General features: G+C 49.2%; 1 protein-coding gene across 1 annotated transcript in view; it reads left to right on the top strand.

Annotated features, from left to right (window-relative positions):
• Positions 1-5,174: 5,174 nt before the first annotated feature.
• The window catches only part of BEST4 (bestrophin 4), a 32,065-nt gene continuing 16,917 nt past the window's right edge, over positions 5,175-20,322 (top strand). The window contains exons 1-4 of the mRNA XM_029617663.1: positions 5,175-5,326; positions 10,167-10,261; positions 12,160-12,393; positions 16,654-16,808. Of these exons, the coding sequence (XP_029473523.1) occupies positions 5,175-5,326; positions 10,167-10,261; positions 12,160-12,393; positions 16,654-16,808 (636 nt within the window). The remainder of the gene's footprint in view (positions 5,327-10,166; positions 10,262-12,159; positions 12,394-16,653; positions 16,809-20,322) is intronic.

Below are 20,322 nucleotides of genomic sequence, written 5' to 3'. Positions count from 1 at the left end.
GCTCTCTTCATAGCCCCTCCGAATCCTTCCAATCTCAAAGGATGACAGGCGTCGGGGGCCACCAGTTTATTAACCCGTGTGCTTTCCAGGACAGAGTCCTCTGCACCTGACGAAGGGGACTCTGTCCTCGAAAGCTTGTTTATAAGCTGCCACCTGCCTCCTGGCATTTTTGCTACACCAGACTTACACGGCTTCCCCCTGAAGATTTCTCAGTCTCATATGATGCTCACTTGCTGAGGGTCTGCTTGGATTCCTGCTGGAAAGTGGAATCCTATTTTCTCTGTTGTCCAAGGCAAGTCTTGCCTCACAAATCTGCTTCACTTTTTTGAAGGAGTTAATAAACGTGGATAAAGGTGAACCGGTAGATGTAGTATACTTGGATTTTCAGAAGGCGTTTGACAAAGTCCCTCATGAGAGGCTTCTAAGAAAACTAAAAAGTCATGGGATCGGAGGCGATGTCCTTTCGTGGATTACAAACTGGTTAAAAGGCAGGAAACAGAGAGTAGGATTAAATGGGCAATTTTCTCAGTGGAAAAGGGTAAACAGTGGAGTGCCTCAGGGATCTGTACTTGGACCGGTGCTTTTCAATATATATATATATAAATGATCTGGAAAGGAATATGACGAGTGAGGTTATCAAATCTGGAGAAGATACAAAATTATTCAGAGTAGTTAAAGCACAAGCGGATTGTGATACATTACAGGAGGACCTTGCAAGACTGGAAGATTGGGCATCCAAATGGCAGATGAAATTTAATGTGGACGTCTGAGGGGGGATATGATAGAGGTATATAAAATCATGAGAGGTCTAGAACGGGTAGATGTGACTCGGTTATTTACTCTTTCAGATAGTAGAAAGACTAGGGGGCACTCCATGAAGTTAGCATGTGGCACATTTAAAACTAATTGGAGAAAGTTCTTTTTCACTCAACGCACAATTAAACTCTGGAATTTGTTGCCAGAGGATGTGGTTAGTGCAGTTAGTATAGCTGGGTTTAAAAAAGGATTGGATAAGTTCTTGGAGGAGAAGTCCATTACCTGCTATTAATCAAGTTGACTTAGATAATAACCACCGCTATTACTAGCAACGGTAACATGGAATAGACTTAGTGTTTGGGTACTTGCCAGGTTCTTATGGCCTGGATTGGCCTCTGTTGGAAACAGGATGCTGGGCTTGATGGACCCTTGGTCTCACCCAGTATGGCAATTTCTTATGTTCTTAAGCTTATGGGATAGACTTAAAGATCTAAACATGGATACCCTGGAGGAAAGGTGAGATAGGGGAGATAGGATAGAGACATTCAGATATCTCCAAGGTTTCCATGTACAGGAGCAGGGGCTCTTTCAATGGAAAGGAAGCTCTAGAACGAGGGGTCATGGGATGAGGGTGAAAGGGGGCAGATCTAGGAGTAATGTTAGGAAATATTTCTTTACAGAGGTTGGTGGATGCATAGAACAGCCTCCTAGTGGAATGATGAAGACAAAAACGGTATCAGAATTCAAGAAAGCAGGGGATTTCTAAGGAAGTGATGAGAATTATAATGCTAAATTAATTTGATGGATGGGCAGATTGGATCGGCCATATGGTGTTTTTCTGCCGTCATATTTTATGTAAACCTCCCATATCAAAACAGCACTAACTGCCAGCACTCAAACAGTAACAATCCTATCTGTGAAAAGGCAACACTGCAAATATTACACCTGGCCCTAAACACCACTACATCACCTATCAGGAAAACAGAGCATGCCAGGCTTCCTAATAATACCTGCAAAATAAAAATACATCTGTCTAAAAATATTGTACAAAACTTTTAAACTATATAGGTCCCTTTTTCAGATGTCAGATCAGAGACTTTCACATCTAAAGACCTGTCCTATATTGTCTCAATAGCTCACAAACAGTATTTTTGGATAATACTTACATAGGTCCAATAAAAGCTATCACAGCCTGTCAAAAATACAGTTTACCCCAAGAGACAAATCTGCTGTATCAAAACACCACTAACTCTCAGAACTCAAACAGCAACAACCCTACCTAGGCAAAAGCAACAGATCCTATAAAACCAATACACCTCCTACTGAAACCAGAACACGACGGACTATTCAGAATCTACACACTAGCAGAATCCCTTCCCTAGGTCACATATATCTTTACACCTCACCTCATTATTTAACACAGTTATTGTTGTTGTTACCTTAATGTTATTAATGTTATTATTCTTTCTCCACCTCGATCCTTGTTTGTGACTCTCACTAGAGTTGTTTCTCCAGGTTAAAGTCCCCTTGTTTATTGTACTTCCAACTACAGTTATATGTAAACCGACGCAATATAATTTTTCATGAGCATCGGTATATAAAAATTCGTAAATAAATAAATAAATAAATAAATATATGGTCCACAGAATGACTGACAAACAACAAAATCAAGAAATATAACACACCAATCATAAAAGTAAAACTATACTAATAAAAAGAATAAATATTTCAAAACAGCTGACAAATATATTAACATCCACTAATTAAAAATTCATAAGAGGTCCATATTCAAAAGCATTTAGCCAGTTAACTCAGACGTTAGCCAGCCAAATGAATATTTGGGCACTTATCTGGCTGGATTCTAGCAGCTAATAAGGTAACTGGCTAAGTTAGGGGCGTTCCAGGGGCTTAACTGAGAGGCATTGAGTTAGGCATTGAGTTAACTCCGATATTCAGAGTTAGTCAAATAACTTAGCCGGCTAAGGGGGTCATTTATCAAAGTGCTATAATGGCATTTTTGCATGCAAAAAACGCCATTAACGCATGCAAAAGCATCATAACGCATGGTGTGATACAAATAATAAAAATGGGAGGATATTGGGGCGGGAGTTTTGGCCAAGTGGGCTGGGTCACAGTTTTGCAAAGCCCTATCGCACAGCTTTAACGTGAATTTTAATTAACTACACCTTTTTCATTTGCGTAAAGCTGTGTGATAGGAATTTGCAAAACTGTGAGCCCACAAATCCTCCCCTCTTTGTTATTTGCATCGCATCATGTGTTATGGTGCTTTTGCATGTGTTAATGGCATTTTTTGCATGCGAAAACACTATTATAGCACTTTGATAAATGACCCCCTAAGTCTGGTCAGGCCTAAGAGCTGTCCTAAAGGTAGGAGGACATAGTTAGCCGGATAACTTTAAGATAACGGGTTATATTAAATTGGGCGGCTTCACTATTGAATATACCTCCAAAGTTAGGTGGATTTGGAGTATAGTTTGAGTCAGTCGCTATCCCCATTCCTAACCCTATCCTCATCCCCAAGAGGCAGGAGGCGCAGGGGCTCTGTAACACCAGGTGAGAGTTTAGTGCTGTCTGGTGATCTCCATCCCCAAGACTGACTGGGAGTAGTTACGCCCCAACTCAAGTTTGCTCTTCTGTTTATACTCCACTGCTGTTTAATGGAATAATTATCTACTGCTTATTTTATTTAAGATGAAATAATTAGGGCCGGATGTAGAAAACGGTTTTTCTTAGGTCGGGCCCTTCATAACAGAGCTGGTGAAGATGAGAGCGCAGGGGCCCATCGAGACCCATCTTCTGGCTGTCTGAAGGGGGGGAGGGGTAACATTACGGTGGATCCAGTCCTGCTTTTTACCCATTGCATGCAGGGACTTTTAGCTTTGCTTTTCTAAGGACCTGCAATGGGGAAGTCAGAACTACAAGTCCCTGCATGCAATGGGGTAAAAGCAGGACTGGATCATCCTCTCCTGAAAATCTGGAGCCGGTTAGCAATCCTAAGCTTCCCTCTGTAAGGATCATCCATGTGCAAGAAATAAATATCGTGCATCTCTAGTAATGAAACAACCCCTTCCCAGCCCCAGGTCATCAGCCTTGTCTCATCTAAGAACGTTAATTTGAGATTTGTGCATACAGTGCCTTTTAATTCATAACTGTGGGAAACTTGCTGTCTGGTGCTCGGAGTGCAGCACCAGTCTCTCTGTGGCTTCTCTCAAGTAATGGTGACGCGGGCCAGGCACGCAGGTGAGGGGAACCCAAGCACACCTGCAGCCTCTCTTTGACTGCTCCCCGCCAGCTTCGGAGGCAGCCCACACCTTGGGATAAAGGAGGCTCTCACACAAAGACAAAGTACATTTTGGTTTCTGGGGTTTCCAGTGTTCTGGGGTTTCCAGTGTTCCCAGAATTAATGATCACCAGCTCTCCTGCAGGCCTTAAGCAAGGTCTCCCCGGAGTCCCCAGGCTCCTGCACCTCCTAAGGCTGCCCGTGGTCTGTGGCGTCCCTTGAGGGCACTCCGGCTCCTCCCAGCAGTGCAACCTTCTCCCACAGGCACTTCAATTCCATCCAAAACTTGCCAGGTGCCTCTGCAGCCTGGGGCCTGTCTCATGAACTCTCAGAAACTTCACCCCCAGAGCAGTCTCTTCAAGGGCCAGGACGTAGCCTCAACCTAAGGAAGTCATTTTCCAAAGGATTTGCTACAATACGTGCGGGTCCTTGGAGAATTCACTCCTCGGGGCAGTAAACTTAGCAGGGTGGGTGTCTGACTGTTGTGGACCTGATTGGATTTGGGCCTGCAGGAAACGCTCAGGTGCTGAGGTTCACAGCACTCGGTGTCTTCCTCCGCTTTGGAAGTTGCTAGAAACAGGAGCCAGGTCGTAGCACAAGTTAGGTGGTTTAGCAGGAAAGGGGAAAACGAAATCACCCGCTCTCTGCTGAGTGGCTGCGAGCCAGGGAAGGCAGCGTCCATATCCCCCTTCTCTCTCCTTTGCCTCAGGTAAGCTCGCGGGGGGAGGGACAGGAAAATAGCTGCACACCGCTTGCCTTGGGCTACCAGAGATCGTGTGTGTGAGCTAATTGTAAATACCGATGGGAGTGGCAGGGCTAGGGGGAGAGGTAAATCTTAATCACTTAAAAGCTGGGCCTGGATTTTGGATGGATCCTAGAGCCAGCATCCACGTGCAACGGCCTTTGTGGTGGCAGAGAAACCTGGGACCAGCAAAGTCGGGCTCTGAAGCTATGGAAGAGCCGATGGGTGGAGGAGGCGCCAGGAAGTGAGGGGTCTCCAAGTGGTCATATGGCAGTGACGTGGAGCCTCGGGGACGGGGGCAGAGAGGTAACAGAGTCTGCCCACATAAAGCTCCTGTCCTCTTTTAAGCAGGTGGAAGCTGCTGGAGGCTAGGACATGACTGTATCGTACACTCTGAAAGTAGCCAATGCTCGCTTTGGGGGCTTCTCCAAGCTGCTCTTCAGATGGAAAGGAAGCATCTACAAGCTACTCTACAAGGAGCTCTTCGTCTTTATCTCGCTGTACACGCTCCTCAGCCTCACGTACCGGTGAGTTCAGCCCCACATCCTAGACAGATGATGCTCAGGGTCACAGGGATTGCCAGTGGCATGGGCTGGATTTGAACTCTGCTCCGGCCGCCCCGTATGTAAACAGTCCATACCACTGCACACGTGGCCGGGTCCTGACTCACAGGGTTGCGCGCTATGGACTGGGGACATCCAAGTCGACATTTCTGTGCATCCTGTGGAGAGAGAGAGGAGAGCCTGACGTAGCAAGGGCTGCAATCAGAGTCCCAAGCGCATCGGGCACCTGGAAGATATTACGTCCTAGCAGCTCTAGCAGGAGGATGACGCTGGCGCGATGCCAGGTTTAAGAAGCGCGCAATCAGTTCATTTGTGAAACTGAGATCAGGCCCAACCTACCCTGGCTTAGGAGGGAGGGGTGTGCACTAAACCAACTCGGATGGGGAGACTGCGCCATCTTTAAACCGGCGACACAGGACCCCACAAGGCACCACCCTAAGGGCTTTCTATGTAAGTTAGTTTCAGACCCCTCCCCCCAGTAATACTACCAGGAGATCAATTCTCCTACATTGCAGTGAAGTCTGGAAGGGAGATGCCCACAGCCACAGAAACTCCCCCCACAGAGAGGATGTTTCTCAGTACAACTCAACTCACAAATGGTAGTGTCAGCTCGGTACCAGCAACACAAACTCTACTGCTCTCAGAATCCTACGAACCCCCCCTCCCACCCTTCCGCTGCTGCAGAGGTGGATCCTTGGCCTGAGATCCAAGGCCAACTGGAGCTTCGCCAATACCAGCCCTCGTTCCCCGCAGGTTGAGCCCTTGGGTACTGGGGCCGGCTGCACTTAGGTGGGCCTCCACGTGGTTGAACCCGGAGCGGGTGCCCTCGAGGCGGGCTGCCAGGAAGCAGGGGAGAGGCAGGATTCAAGGCCGAACTGACTGGGGCAGAGGCGAGTCTGGATCGCAAGTCAGGCAGAGCTGGAGACGAGGCCGAGTTCCAAAGTCCAGGCCGACTGAAGCAGAAAGCACAGTTAAGAACAAGGTTAAGTCCGAACTGTAACTTAGGCAACGCCTAAGACAGGACCACGTCCAAGCAAGGATCAGGACAGGCGACTCATGACAAGGTCAGGTTCAAGCAGAAGTCAGGGCAGGCGGCTGGAGACAAGGTCAAGTCAGAGCAAGGGTCAAAGCCAGGGAGATCCATCTGAAGGGTAGAAGCAGCAGGAAGCTGGAAGAGGAACTGGAACAAGGGACAGGTACAGGAACATTGGAACAGGTAATGGAACAAGGGACAGGTACAGGGATGCTTGAGCAAGTATGGAACAAGGGACAGGTACAGGAACGCTGGAACAGGTAATGGAACAAGGGACAGGTACAGGAATGCTGGAACAGGTAATGGAACAAGGGACAGGTACAGGAACGCTGGAACAGGTAATGGAACAAGGGACAGGTACAGGAACGCTGGAACAGGTAATGGAACAAGGGACAGATACAGGAATGCTGGAACAGGTAATGGAACAAGGGACAGGTACAGGAACGCTGGAACAGGTAATGGAACAAGGGACAGGTACAGGAACGCTGGAACAGGTAATGGAACAAGGGACAGGTACAGGAACGCTGGAACAGGTAATGGAACAAGGGACAGATACAGGAATGCTGGAACAGGTAATGGAACAAGGGACAGGTACTGGAACGCTGGAACAGGTAATGGAACAAGGGACAGGTACTGGAACGCTGGAACAGGTAATGGAACAAGGGACAGATACAGGGACGCTGGAACAGGTAATGGAACAAGGGACAGGTACTGGAACGCTGGAACAGGTAATGGAACAAGGGACAGGTACAGGGACGCTGGAACAGGTAATGGAACAAAGGACAGGTACTGGAACGCTGGAACAGGTAATGGAACAAGGGGCAGGTACTGGAACGCTGGAACAGGTATGGAACAAGGGACAGGTACTGGAACGCTGGAACAGGTTCTGGAACAAGGGACAGGTACAGGAATTCTGGAACAGGTAATGGAACAAGGGACAGGTACAGGAACGTTGGAACAGGTAATGGAACAAGGGACAGGTACAGGAACGCTGGAACAGGTAATGGAACAAGGGACAGGTACAGGAACGCTGGAACAGGTAATGGAACAAGGGACAGGTACAGGAACGCTGGAACAGGTAATGGAACAAGGGACAGGTACAGGAACGTTGGAACAGGTAATGGAACAAGGGACAGGTACAGGAACGCTGGAACAGGTAATGGAACAAGGGACAGGTACAGGAACGCTGGAACAGGTAATGGAACAAGGGACAGATACAGGAACGCTGGAACAGGTAATGGAACAAGGGACAGGTACTGGAACGCTGGAACAGGTAATGGAACAAGGGACAGATACAGGGACGCTGGAACAGGTAATGGAACAAGGGACAGGTACAGGAACGCTGGAACAGGTAATGGAACAAGGGACAGATACAGGAACGCTGGAACAGGTAATGGAACAAGGGACAGGTACAGGGACGCTGGAACAGGTAATGGAACAAAGGACAGGTACTGGAACGCTGGAACAGGTAATGGAACAAGGGGCAGGTGCTGGAACAGGTATGGAACAAGGGACAGGTACTGGAACGCTGGAACAGGTTCTGGAACAAGGGACAGGTACAGGAATTCTGGAACAGGTAATGGAACAAGGGACAGGTACAGGAATGCTGGAACAGGTTCTGGAACAAGGGACAGGTACGGGAATTCTGGAACAGGTAATGGAACAAGGGACAGGTACGGGAATGCTGGAACAGGTTCTGGAACAAGGGACAGGTACGGGAATTCTGGAACAGGTAATGGAACAAGGGACAGGTACAGGAATGCTGGAACAGGTTCTGGAACAAGGGACAGGTACAGGAATGCTGGAACAGGTTCTGGAACAAGGGACAGGTACAGGGACACTGGAACAGGTTCTGGAACAAGGGACAGGTATAGGGACACTGGAACAGGTTCTGGAACAAGGGACAGGTACTGGAACACTGGAACAGGTTCTGGAACAAGGGACAGGTACTGGAACACTGGAACAGGTAATGGAACAAGGGACAGATACAGGAATGCTGGAACAGGAACTGGACAAACAGCAACAAAGCACATGACAGGAAGCGTGGGGACTTGTTGCCAAGGCAAACTCTAATTGGCAGGTACTGCCTTATATACGGAGGCTGAGTGACGTCATCATCCAGTGCTGCAGGAGGCTTTCCCGCCGCGGTCCCTTTAAAGCCAGGGAAGGTGTGCGCCTAAGGCAGACAGGCCAGAAACTAAGAGGTGGCAGCGTCTCCCCGCGACGCACGTGGGGAGCCCGCAGCAACACCGGAGGGGCCTGGGAGCACAGGTGGAGCACGAGTACTTAGGTGGCTGCCAACCACTGCCAGGGAAGATGGGCCAGGACCGGGACCCGGGCGTCAGGCGTGAGTGAAACCGGCTGCGGGCCTGCTGCGGCTGGGAAACACCACATCCGCACCCTGTCACAACCCACAACCCATCTAACACACTCTACGTCTACCCCCAACCCAATTACCTAGTCCCCACAGCCTTACTGACCTCCGAGTCCCTGCTCAATCTTAGTCCCCACTCTTCCCATCCTTGAGCCCTCAATCTCCCGACCTAGTCAATCCCCAAGTCCTACTTGCATTTCTACCTAAGCCTTGTCCCCATTGCCTCCTAATACCCAGCCAGTCCCTGAGTCTCTGCTTTTCTGCACTTCCACCTATCTGAGGCTCTGCTCTCCCCATTCCCTTGCCAGCAGTATCCTGCCTCCTGCCTCTTTACCCCCTTTCCCAGCATCCATTTCCCCTGCATTGCTCCTGTCAGAGCATCACTGAAAGTATTCCAGGCTCTATTCCTGTCAGAGCATTACCAAGAGTATCCCCGGCTCTGCTCCCGTCAGAGAATCACAGGAGTATCCCGGGCTCTGCTCCCGTCAGAGAATCACCAGGAGTATCCCGGGCTCTACTCCCATCGGAGAATCACAGGAGTATCCCGGGCTCTGCTCCCGTCAGAGAATCATTAGGAGTATCCTAGGCTGTGCTCCCGTCAGAGAATCACCAGGAGTATCCAGGGCTCTGCTCCCATCAGAGAATCACCAGGAGTATCCCGGGCTCTGCTCCCGTCAGAGAATCACCAGGAGTATCCCGGGATCTGCTCCTATCAGAGAATCACCAGGAGTCTCCCAGACTCTGCTCCCGTCATAGAATCATTAGGAGTATCCTAGGCTGTGCTACCATCAGAGAATCACCAGGAGTATCCCAGGCTCTGCTCCCGTCAGAGAATCATCAGGAGTATCCCGGGCTCTGCTCCCATCAGAGAATCATCAGGAGTATCCCGGGCTCTGCTCCCGTCAGAAAATCATCAGGAGTATCCCGGGCTCTGCTCCCGTCAGAGAATCATCAGGAGTATCCCAGGCTCTGCTCCCATCAGAGAATCACTAGGAGTATCCCAGGCTCTGCTCCCGTCAGAGAATCATCAGGAGTATCCCATGCTCTGCTCCCATCAGAGAATCACTAGGAGTATCCCAGGCTCTGCTCCCGGCAGAGAATCACCAGGAGTATCCCAGGCTCTGCTCCTGTCAGAGAATCATCAGGAGTATCCCTGGCTCTGTTCCCATCAGAGCATTACTAAGAATAAACCTGACTACTCCTATTGGAGAGTCTCAGGCAGTACCTGTTTGTTTTCTTTTTTTTTTTTAACATAATAAGCTTTATTGAAAAAAATAAATTATACAAAGATGTATTATATTAACACAAAAGGTAGTTGAAATGCATAGCAATCATTATTATATTCTCAGAAAACAGTGCAATTAAAAAAAATGAATGGCTCAATTGTTTTATTACAGTTGTTTCTTGACTGAAGATCAGAGGAGGCTCTATGAAATGGTGGCACTGTACTGTAACAGGTCCACGGATCTCATCCCCATGTCCTTTGTGCTGGGTAAGTTGGGCAGAGTCTCAGCTGCCCTCTCTGACATCTTTCAAACATTAATTTTCTGTCCAATCTGCCTTTCTTACATTCACACTCCTATATTTAAGATTCCCTTTCACTAAGTCCCTTTCTGTGCTGTATTCATGCTTTACATGCATCAGTGTGACCCCTTTATGGGGCTCTGATGAAGATCTGCTCTTCAGCTCTCTGTGCTGTATTCATGCTTTACCTGTATCAGTGTGACCCCTGCATGGGGCTCTGATGAAGATCTGCTCTTCAGCTCTCTGTGCTGCATTCATGCTTTACATGTATCAGTGTGACCCCTGCATGGGGCTCTGATGAAGATCCTCTCTTCAGCTCTCTGTGCTGCATTCATGCTTTACCTGTATCAGTGTGACCCCTGCATGGGGCTCTGATGAAGATCCGCTCTTCAGCTGTCTGTGCTGTATTCATGCTTTACATGTATCAGTGTGACCCCTGCATACAGTGAAATATGTACATACACAGAGTGCAACAGGGAAACCGATACACACTCACACACACAGACTCACACACACACACAGAGAAAGAAACACATAAACGTACGCACATACACACAGAGAGACATACAGAGACATACACACAGAGACTCAGACTCACACAGAAAAAGAAACACACAAACATAAGCACATACACCACAGAGAGTCAGAGACATACACACAGAGACTCACATACACACAGAGAAAGAAACACATAAACATACGCACACCTACACACACAGAGACATACAGTGACACACATACAGTGACATATTTTATTTATTTATTTATTTAACACTTTTTTATACCGACCTTCATAGTAAAACCATATCGGATCGGTTTACAAAGAACAAGGGGATAACTAAGACAATAACTGAGGAGAATAACAATAGAGGTGAATAAGGCAAAGTTACAATTAACAAGGAGTAAAAAACTTGGAAGCTTATCGCTGGAAGAAAGAACAGATAAGAAAAAAACATGTAGGAAGTGATTGCACATGGTACAATAGTGCAATACAGATTATTGTGCATAGTATAATAACAATGTGGGTTAAAGCTAAAGATGTTTAAAACTGGAGGTGCCAAGGTTCATCGTTTTGAAGGAGCCCAGGTCCATCGTTTTGAAGGATAGAGACCAAATCATCCCAGAAAGTGAAGGCGATTAGTGATTGTACACACACACAGGCACACCGATGCACACACACACTCACAGACACAGTCTCTCTCACACACACACACACAGAAAGAAACACATAAACATATGCACACCTACACACACAGAGACATACAGTGACACACATACAGTCACATATGTACACACACACAGGCACACCGATGCATACACACCCACACTCACAGTCTCACACACACACACACAGAAACACAAACGTATGCACACCTACACACACAGAGACATAAATTGACACACATACAGTCACATATGTACACACACACAGGCACACTGATGCACGCACACACACACACACACACACACACACACACACACACAGAAAGAAACACATAAACATACACACACCTACACACACAGAGACATACAGTGACACACATACAGTGACATATGTACCCACACACAGGCACACCGATGCACACACACACTCACAGACACAGTCTCACACACACACACACACACACACACAAAAGAAACACATAAAAATACGCACACCTACACACACAGAGACATACAGTGACACACATACAGTGACATATGTACCCACACACAGGCACACCGATGCACACACACACTCACAGACACAGTCTCACACACACACACACAGAGAAAGAAACACATAAACATACACAGAGAGAGAGACAGAGAGAGAAACATGAGCACACTCAGACTGTTCCCGCCCTGCGATTCCTTCTCTTGCAGGATTTTATGTCACTCTGATTGTGAACCGGTGGTGGGCTCAGTATACAAGCATCCCCCTTCCTGACCAGCTGATGTGTGTTGTCTCCAGCAATGTCCATGGGGGAGACGAGCGGGGGCGCATCCTGCGACGAACGCTTATCCGCTACGCCAACCTGTCCTCCGTCCTCATCCTGCGCTCCGTCAGCACCCGGGTGCTGAAGCGCTTCCCCACCATGGACCACGTGGTGGAAGCAGGTGAGCCGCAGCTGGGAGGTCAAAGGTCAGTGTGAGCTGCCCAAGGGGCACTGACCCCTGCAGGGGTGCCCTCTCTGCATGGCTGGGAAGTGAGGTTACTCTATAGCGCTCTCTGCTGGCCCTGCCGAGTGCAACACTGCTTTTCAAACTTTCTCATGGGACCCAATTCCCATGATCCAAACACTAATGTCTTCTGTCTTGAGTTTCCATAAAATGAAAATTAAAAGCAACCATTGCTAACTACAGCCGCTTCACATCAAATAACTAAAATTAGACATTGCTGACACTTAAATATAATATAAATATGATAAGCAAAACAAAATCGGATTATTTCACATGTGCTTCATGTGATGGGTGGGCCTGCCTGCTCCAGATCAAAAGGTGAAAGTGCTATAGAAAATCTACACCCCCTTTCAAAATGTTCACCTTCTGCTGCCTTACAGTCTTCGTGGGGGCCTGACGTACGGAGCATTTTGCCCATGGACACAGAATGAGATAAAACCCGTAGTAAATCTGCAAAGTTTGCACCCGCACTCGTTACTCCGTCCTCTGGATTATTTCTGAACTGTACTGGGCCTGACTGCATTCAGCCCCAGTCACTGCCTCCTCCCCTCTTACAGCTAAATTCAGCTGCACAGAAATAACCCCCAAACGCCAGGGATTAAATTACTTTTCTAATGGTTCTGGAAACATATTAAAAAAAAATAAATGGGTGACCGAGGGGAACTCTGAGGAACCCTGCAGTCCCCCTTCCTCATAACTGCCAAGAAGGAGGAAATCCAATCCAACACCTTCCCCTGCTACCCTATAACCTTTAGGGTCCGCCAAATCAAAAGCGGAGGAGAAACCCAAAAGACCTGGCATCGAACCTTCACCCCTGTCCATCTTCTACACGATATCGTCAGCTACCGAGATCCAGGGGGTCTGACTGCCTTCCGCGCCCCCCCCCTGCTGAGCGTCTTCTCAAAATGCCGTCTTACCTCGGCTCCGGCACTGTTTCTGCGCCCTTCCACCTCCATTTTTAAAGGGATCTTCCTGGGCGCTGATAACTGCCCCCACCTCGCTGCTAACCTCTTGCTCCTTTCCCTCTCTTTATATCTTTTTCAGAGGCGTGGGCTCAGGGCCCTCACGGGACTCAGTGAATCCCCAGCCCATAGGCAAGTGCATCCCAAATTTAAACATCAGATGGGGCAGGCATAAGCCAAAACCCTGCTGCATCCGATCAACTGCATCGCATCCAGCTACCCCCCCCCCCCCCCCAATGGGCAGCAGGCGTCGCCTTTATCCAGACGTCACCTCTTGCTGCCGTGGGGCTGCATCGACTGACCCCCCGCCACTGGAAAAAAATCTCCTATTGGAAGCCACCATCCCACTGGCAGCCAAAGAGAGAAGGCAGACACGATGGCCGCCAACGGACCCCATCCCGCTAGCGGCTGAAGAAGAGGTCCAGGCCCTGTGTGTGTGTGTGTGTGTGTGTGTGTATCTGTGGCTGGGTCACTGCTTCTCTGTCTGTGTGGATGATTACTTACTTACAGGTCGATACAGTAACGTGCGGTTGAAGATTTCCCGTCTGTAACGTGCTGGGAGCGCACAATACAGACGAGTAAGGCGATCCAGCGATACAGTCTCCAGTTTCACGCGTCCTTAGCGCTTCTTAAAATAGACGCATAACCCTTTCCGCACGCAGCATGTATATGATGTGTAAATGAACGAATTAGCTGTATAATGAAGGAATTAGCTATTCCCCTCCGATACTGTAACGGGCGCTGATATTATCTCCTTAGTAACCCGCTGTTTTGCCGCGGCCTTAACGTGTTAGTTTACCGCCTCCCCCTAGTAGGTGTTAGGACTGTGAGTCTTGTAGCAAACCCATCGACACCACTTAAGACACTCAAACACAATAAAAAACAATAAAAAAAAAAAGCGATACAGAGATGATCGAGAAAATGTAATGATGTGGGACACATAAAAACCTGTCAGAAAAAAAAAAATAATTTTAAATACCTGTCACTTTCCAAATCGTGCAGTCATCCAGGCAGCGGCGGGAGCCGGAGGGCTGCGTGGGTCCAGGCGGCCGGCGGCGGGAGCCGGGTGTTCGATCGAGGCCGCGGGTGGGTGAGCGCGTGTTCGATCGAGGCCACGGGTGGGTGAGCGCGTGTTCGATCGAGGCCGCGGGCGGGTGGGCGCCTGTTCATCCAGGCGGCGGGGGCGGGTGGGCGCGCGTTGGTTTCAGGCGAGCGGCGGCGGGATCCGGGTGGGCGCGTGTTCAATCTGGACCGCGGGCCGGGTCGCACAGGCGCGCATTCATCCAGGCGGAGGAGCCGGCGGCGAAAGCGGCCTCCGGCAGCCCCCACCAGCAGTGAATGAATGCGCGCCCGTGCGACCCGTGTGATTCGGCGCTCAAGGCGTGACGTGACGCCTTGAGCGCCGAATCGCACGGGTCGCACGGGCGCGCATTCATTCACTGCCGGTGGGGGCTGCCGGAGGCCGCTTTCGCCGCCGGCTCCCTCCGCCTGAATGAATGCGCACCTGTGCGACCCGGCCCGCGGCCTAGATTGAACACGCGCCCACCCGCCCCCCGGATCCCGCCGCCCGCCTGAAACCAACGCGCGCCCACCCGCCCCCGCCGCCTGGATGAACAGGCGCCCACCCGCCCGCGGCCTCGATCGAACACCCGCTCACCCGCCCGCGGCCTCGATCGAACACGCGCTCACCCACCCGCGGCCTCGATCGAACACGCGCTCACCCGCCCACGGCCGCCTGGACCCACGCGGCCCTCCGGCTCCCGCCACTGCCTGGATGACCGCACGATTCGGAAAGTGACAGGTATTTAAAAATTTTTATTTTTTTTTATAACATTCAGGTTTTTACATATTTTGGTTTTTTACACTTCCTGGTGCCTGTCATTTCAAATGTCATTTGAAATGACATTTGAAATGACAGGCACCAGCGCACCCAGGTTACTGTATAGGCGCTGTATTAAGCGCCTATACAGTAAAATGGGTTGCGCGGGCATAACCCTTCCCTACCGCTTCACAGCCGCGGCATGCATTTGCATGCGATTAGAGGAGAGTATCGGGGAGTTAGTGAAGAGAACTGTGCGTGCGGGGAGGAAGGGTGCGCCTGACACTGCCGCACTGTTTCTACCGCGGTTTTAGAGTATCGATCTGTGATATAGGGAGGCTCTCTCTCTCTGTCTTTAACACTGATAAAGGGAGGCCCTCTCTAACTCTCTCTGTCTTTAACACTGATAAAGGGAGGCCCTTTCTAACTCTCTCTCTAACACTGATATAGGGAGGCACTCTCTAACTCTCTCTGCCTTTAACACTGATAAAGGGAGGCCCTTTCTAACTCTCTCTCTAACACTGATATAGGGAGGCACTCTCTAACTCTCTCTGCCTTTAACACTGATAAAGGGAGGCCCTTTCTAACTCTCTCTGTCTTTAACACTGATAAAGGGAGGCCCTTTCTAACTCTAACACTGATATAGGGAGGCCCTCTCTAACTCTCTCTGTCTTTAACACTGATAAAGGGAGGCCCTTTCTAACTCTCTCTCTAACACTGATATAGGGAGGCACTCTCTAACTCTCTCTGCCTTTAACACTGATAAAGGGAGGCCCTTTCTAACTCTCTAACACTGATATAGGGAGGCCCTCTCTAACTCTCTCTGTCTTTAACACTGATAAAGGGAGGCCCTTTCTAACTCTAACACTGATATAGGGAGGCCCTCTCTAACTCTCTCTGTCTTTAACACTGATAAAGGGAGGCCCTTTCTAACTCTCTAACACTGATATAGGGAGGCACTCTCTAACTCTCTCTGCCTTTAACACTGATAAAGGGAGGCCCTTTCTAACTCTCTAACACTGATATAGGGAGGCACTCTCTAACTCTCTCTGCCTTTAACACTGATAAAGGGAGGCCCTTTCTAACTCTCTCTCTAACACTGATATAGGGAGGCACTCTCTAACTCTCTCTGCCTTTAACACTGATAAAGGGAGGCCCTTTCTAACTCTCTAACACTGATATAGGGAGGCACTCTCTAACTCTCTCTGTCTCTAACTCTGATAAAGGGAGGCCCTTTCTAACTCTCTCTGTCTCTAACACTGATATAGGGAGGAACTCTCTAGCTTTTTCTGTCTCCAACTCTGATAAAGAGAGGCCCTCTCTAGCTGTCTCTCTAACACTGATAAAGGGAGGCCCTCTCTAGCTCTCTCTGTCTCTGTCTCTAACTCTGATAAAGATCTCCCCTTTTTTCTGCAGGGTTCATGACCCGGGATGAACTGAAGAAATTTGAAGGCCTATATTCAGATTTTAACAAGTACTGGATCCCCTGTGTCTGGTTCACCAACCTAGCAGCTCAGGCCCGGAGGGATGGACGTATCCGGGACGATGTTGCCCAGCGACTCCTCATGGATGTGAGTATCACCATACAAAGGAAGGTCTTGAAACACTGCTTGCTCGTTGTGATGCATTACCCTTAGTAGATATATAGACTGGTCTGAGTGTGTCCCCTCCTGGGGCTCTGCTGAATGCTCCCTCTCTGTATTTTATCCATCCTTTCTATTAATGATCTTGGTTCGGATCGCTGAGACCAGTTTCCATGGGTTTCCAGGGTATAAAACAGATACTGCTCTCATGCAAGGCGATCCAAGCAACCAGCATGCAACTGAGCTAGTGCTGAGTAATGGAGTCTGTCAGCCTGCACAGTGGGAGTGTGAATGGATTGTTTTTCATTTAGAAGACTGAGGACCTGGTACATCCCGCTCACCCATTAAGAACCGTTGGCGGTCAGTGCCATAGGAAGTGGGACCCTTTTCTTCTCCCACCCTTGGGAAGGAACCTCTGTTAGAACCCGTCGTGCGATTACCAAGAAGCAAGTGTGGGAATATAGAGGCAGGAGAGGCTGGCCAGTGGTAATATAATATTTATTATAATCCTGTATATAGACAAAGCACAAACTTAGAACCTAGGGTAAAGGCAGTTCAACACAGAAATGTCTTTCTATATCTAGCTAGCAGAATGAATAGGATATTCTCTCACCCAAGTCATCTGGTTCTCTACTTGTTGCGTCCGTCGGTCTTCGACAGCTTCGCCCCGCTTGCCTCACCTTATTCTCGGCTCCTCCCGCTTACCTGGGAAAGATGGCTACCGCAGCATCGACAAGCCAACCTCTCTGGCGTCCCCGGAACGGCTATGGTCAGCCTCCCGCCATTGCTCCTCCCAGGTACCTACTAGGTGCGCGCGCACAACCCATGTCTTTGTACCACCCTTGGCACGAACCTCGAGGACGTTCCCTCATGCTGATGTCATGCCATCCAAGTATATTACCTTCACAGATTTGCTAGCTCGTTGAGTTAGCAAGGACTCAAATCCGTTCCTGTCTACGCTACTCTGCCACTTCTATGCTGCCGCAGGAAGCTCGCTCTCTCTGCCCTTCGGGGTAATCGCTAACCTGGGTACCCATTCCTCAAGGGCCCACTGCTTTCTTTCAGGTGCCTTACAGGGATCAGGTACTCACTCCTCGAGGGCCTGCTCTCCCTGCCTCGGTACCTGTACCTTCTTCTACAACCTGGTGGAATCGCATTCTACAGCAAACACCTAGTGAGTACTCTAACTCTCAGTCTATCTCATCCACAGTATCTCCTTGCTGGGAGACCTGCTGCAGAACCTCCTGACGTCATCAAGGAGAGAAGGGCTCCCTCTGCCGAGGTCCCTGAGACTGCAACTACTGACTATCTCACTACTGCCACCTGGTGGCTCTCTTCAAGCTGTCTAAATAAAGAACTTTACTGTGTTTTGTGTGTACAAGTCTAGTCCAGTGCTGTGGCTCCTCACGGGGCTCCTCCCCGTGGGCGTGGTCATCTCCACAGCACCCAAGGATCCACAAAACACACGTTATCATAACAGATTGCTAACTCCATGGATCTGGCTCAGCTCACTGCGTTGCAGGCCATTCCAGGCCTGGCCCAGGGGATCTCTGAACAGCAGACTGCGCTGGAAGGACTGACCGCTGCATTTAATCTACTACACACACAGATGAACTCGCCTTCCACCTCAGGTAAAGAAGCTAAACCGTCTGAGGTGACGGTCAAGACTACGGTGCCTCTAGCAGCTCCCACCATCTTTTCGGGAGAAGTATGGAGATGCAGAGACTTCATTAACCAGTGCTGCATGCACTTTGCAGTACAACCTGGACACTTTCCCACAGCCTATGCCAAAAATACCTACATTCTATCATATCTAGACGGACGAGCATTGTCTTGGGCCTCTTCACTGTGGGAGCGCGAGGATCCAATCCTTCATGACCTTGAAGGATTTCTTGAACTGTTTAAGTCAGTTTTCGACGATCCTGCCCGGTATACCATTGCAGGATCTTCTTTGGTTCACCTGAAGCAATGGAACAAACCACTAGCTGACTTCGCTATCGAATTTAAGACACTGGCATCTGAATTATCCTGGGACCCGAGATGCCTGAAGATCCTCTTCTTTGAATGACTGAACTCTCATCTGAAAGACAAACTCACCGCTCGCGAGATGCCTGAGACCTTGGCTGAACTAGTGAAATTGGCAACAAGAATCGATCGCCGACTTTGCGACAAGGTTCAAGAGACCAAGACTCCCAGGAGACCCTTTTTGAGCGAGGTTCGAGTTAAGTCCACACCCAGGCCTGCTCCTCCGGTCCCAGCAGCCGGAGAAGAAGAACCTATGCAGTTAGGCCGCAGCCATCTGACCTCAAAAGAGATAACACGGAAGAAATTGGGGCTGTGTTTGTACTGTGGACAAGCTGGTTATGCTGTCCAAAATTGCCCTATATGTCCAGGAAACTGGCAGACCTAAGTCCTGCAGGAGGACTCTTCTTAGGTCTCACCACTCCTTCTCCTCTGCTTTCTCTTCCTGTATCCTTGATCTGCGGACCTTTAGAGTACCAGACTCTTGCCCTAGTGGACTCCAGGGCAGGAGGCAATTTCATTCTACAACGATTAGTGGACCATCTATGGATCCCCACTTCCACTATGAAGCCTCCACTACTTCTTTCGTCCATCCATGGAGAGCCCTTACCAGATGAAGTAACACTATGCACCGAACCAGTGTGTCTACGGACCGGTGCCTTCCATTCTGAGACCATCTCCTTCTTTGTTTTAGAGAAGGCCATGCACCCTATAATACTGGGGTTACCTTGGCTGCAGCAGCATATGCCTCAATTCAATTGGGCTACACTGGAACTGTCTAGATGGGGCCCAGACTGCCATGATAAATGCTTGAAGGAGGTAGTTCCGTTACCCTGTATGCCTACTACCCCAGTGATGCCAGGGCAAAGAAAGGATACGATGCTCATCACTGCAAGGCTCCAGACTTCAAGCCTGGTGATAAAGTCTGGCTTTCCACGAAGCACTTAAGACTTAAACTGCCTTCAACTCGCTTCACTCCTCGCTTCGTTGGACCATTTCCTATTCTCCGACAACTGGGCAATCTCACTTACAGTCTGAAGCTACCATCTACTTTAAAGATCCACAATGCATTCCACGTCTCACTGTTGAAGCCATTGATCCTTAGTGAGTTCTCCAACAAGGTACCAGTAGCTACACCTATAGATGCAGAAGAAGACATCGAATACAAAGTAGATGCAGTTCTCGATGTAAGAAGACGAGGCAGAGTATGGGAATACCTTCTGTCATGGGAAGGGTATGGCCCTGAAGAAAACTCTTGGACACCAATGTCTAATATCCTGGATAAAGAGATGCTACAGGACTTTCATCACTTGCATCCTCAAAAACCAAGACCTGGTAGGAAGCAGCGTGGACGCCCTTTGAAGGGGGGTACTGTTGCGTCCGTTGGTCTTCGACGGCTTCGCCCCACTTGCCTCACCTCATTCTTGGCTCCTCCTGCTTACCGGGAAAGATGGCTACCGCAGCGTCGACAAGCTGGGTG

Source organism: Rhinatrema bivittatum, chromosome 10 (assembly GCF_901001135.1).
Source record: "Rhinatrema bivittatum chromosome 10, aRhiBiv1.1, whole genome shotgun sequence".
In the NCBI taxonomy this organism is placed as follows: Eukaryota; Metazoa; Chordata; class Amphibia; order Gymnophiona; family Rhinatrematidae; genus Rhinatrema; species Rhinatrema bivittatum.
Note: the sequence above shows the minus strand (reverse complement) of the source record. Positions and strands in the feature narration are given on the sequence as shown.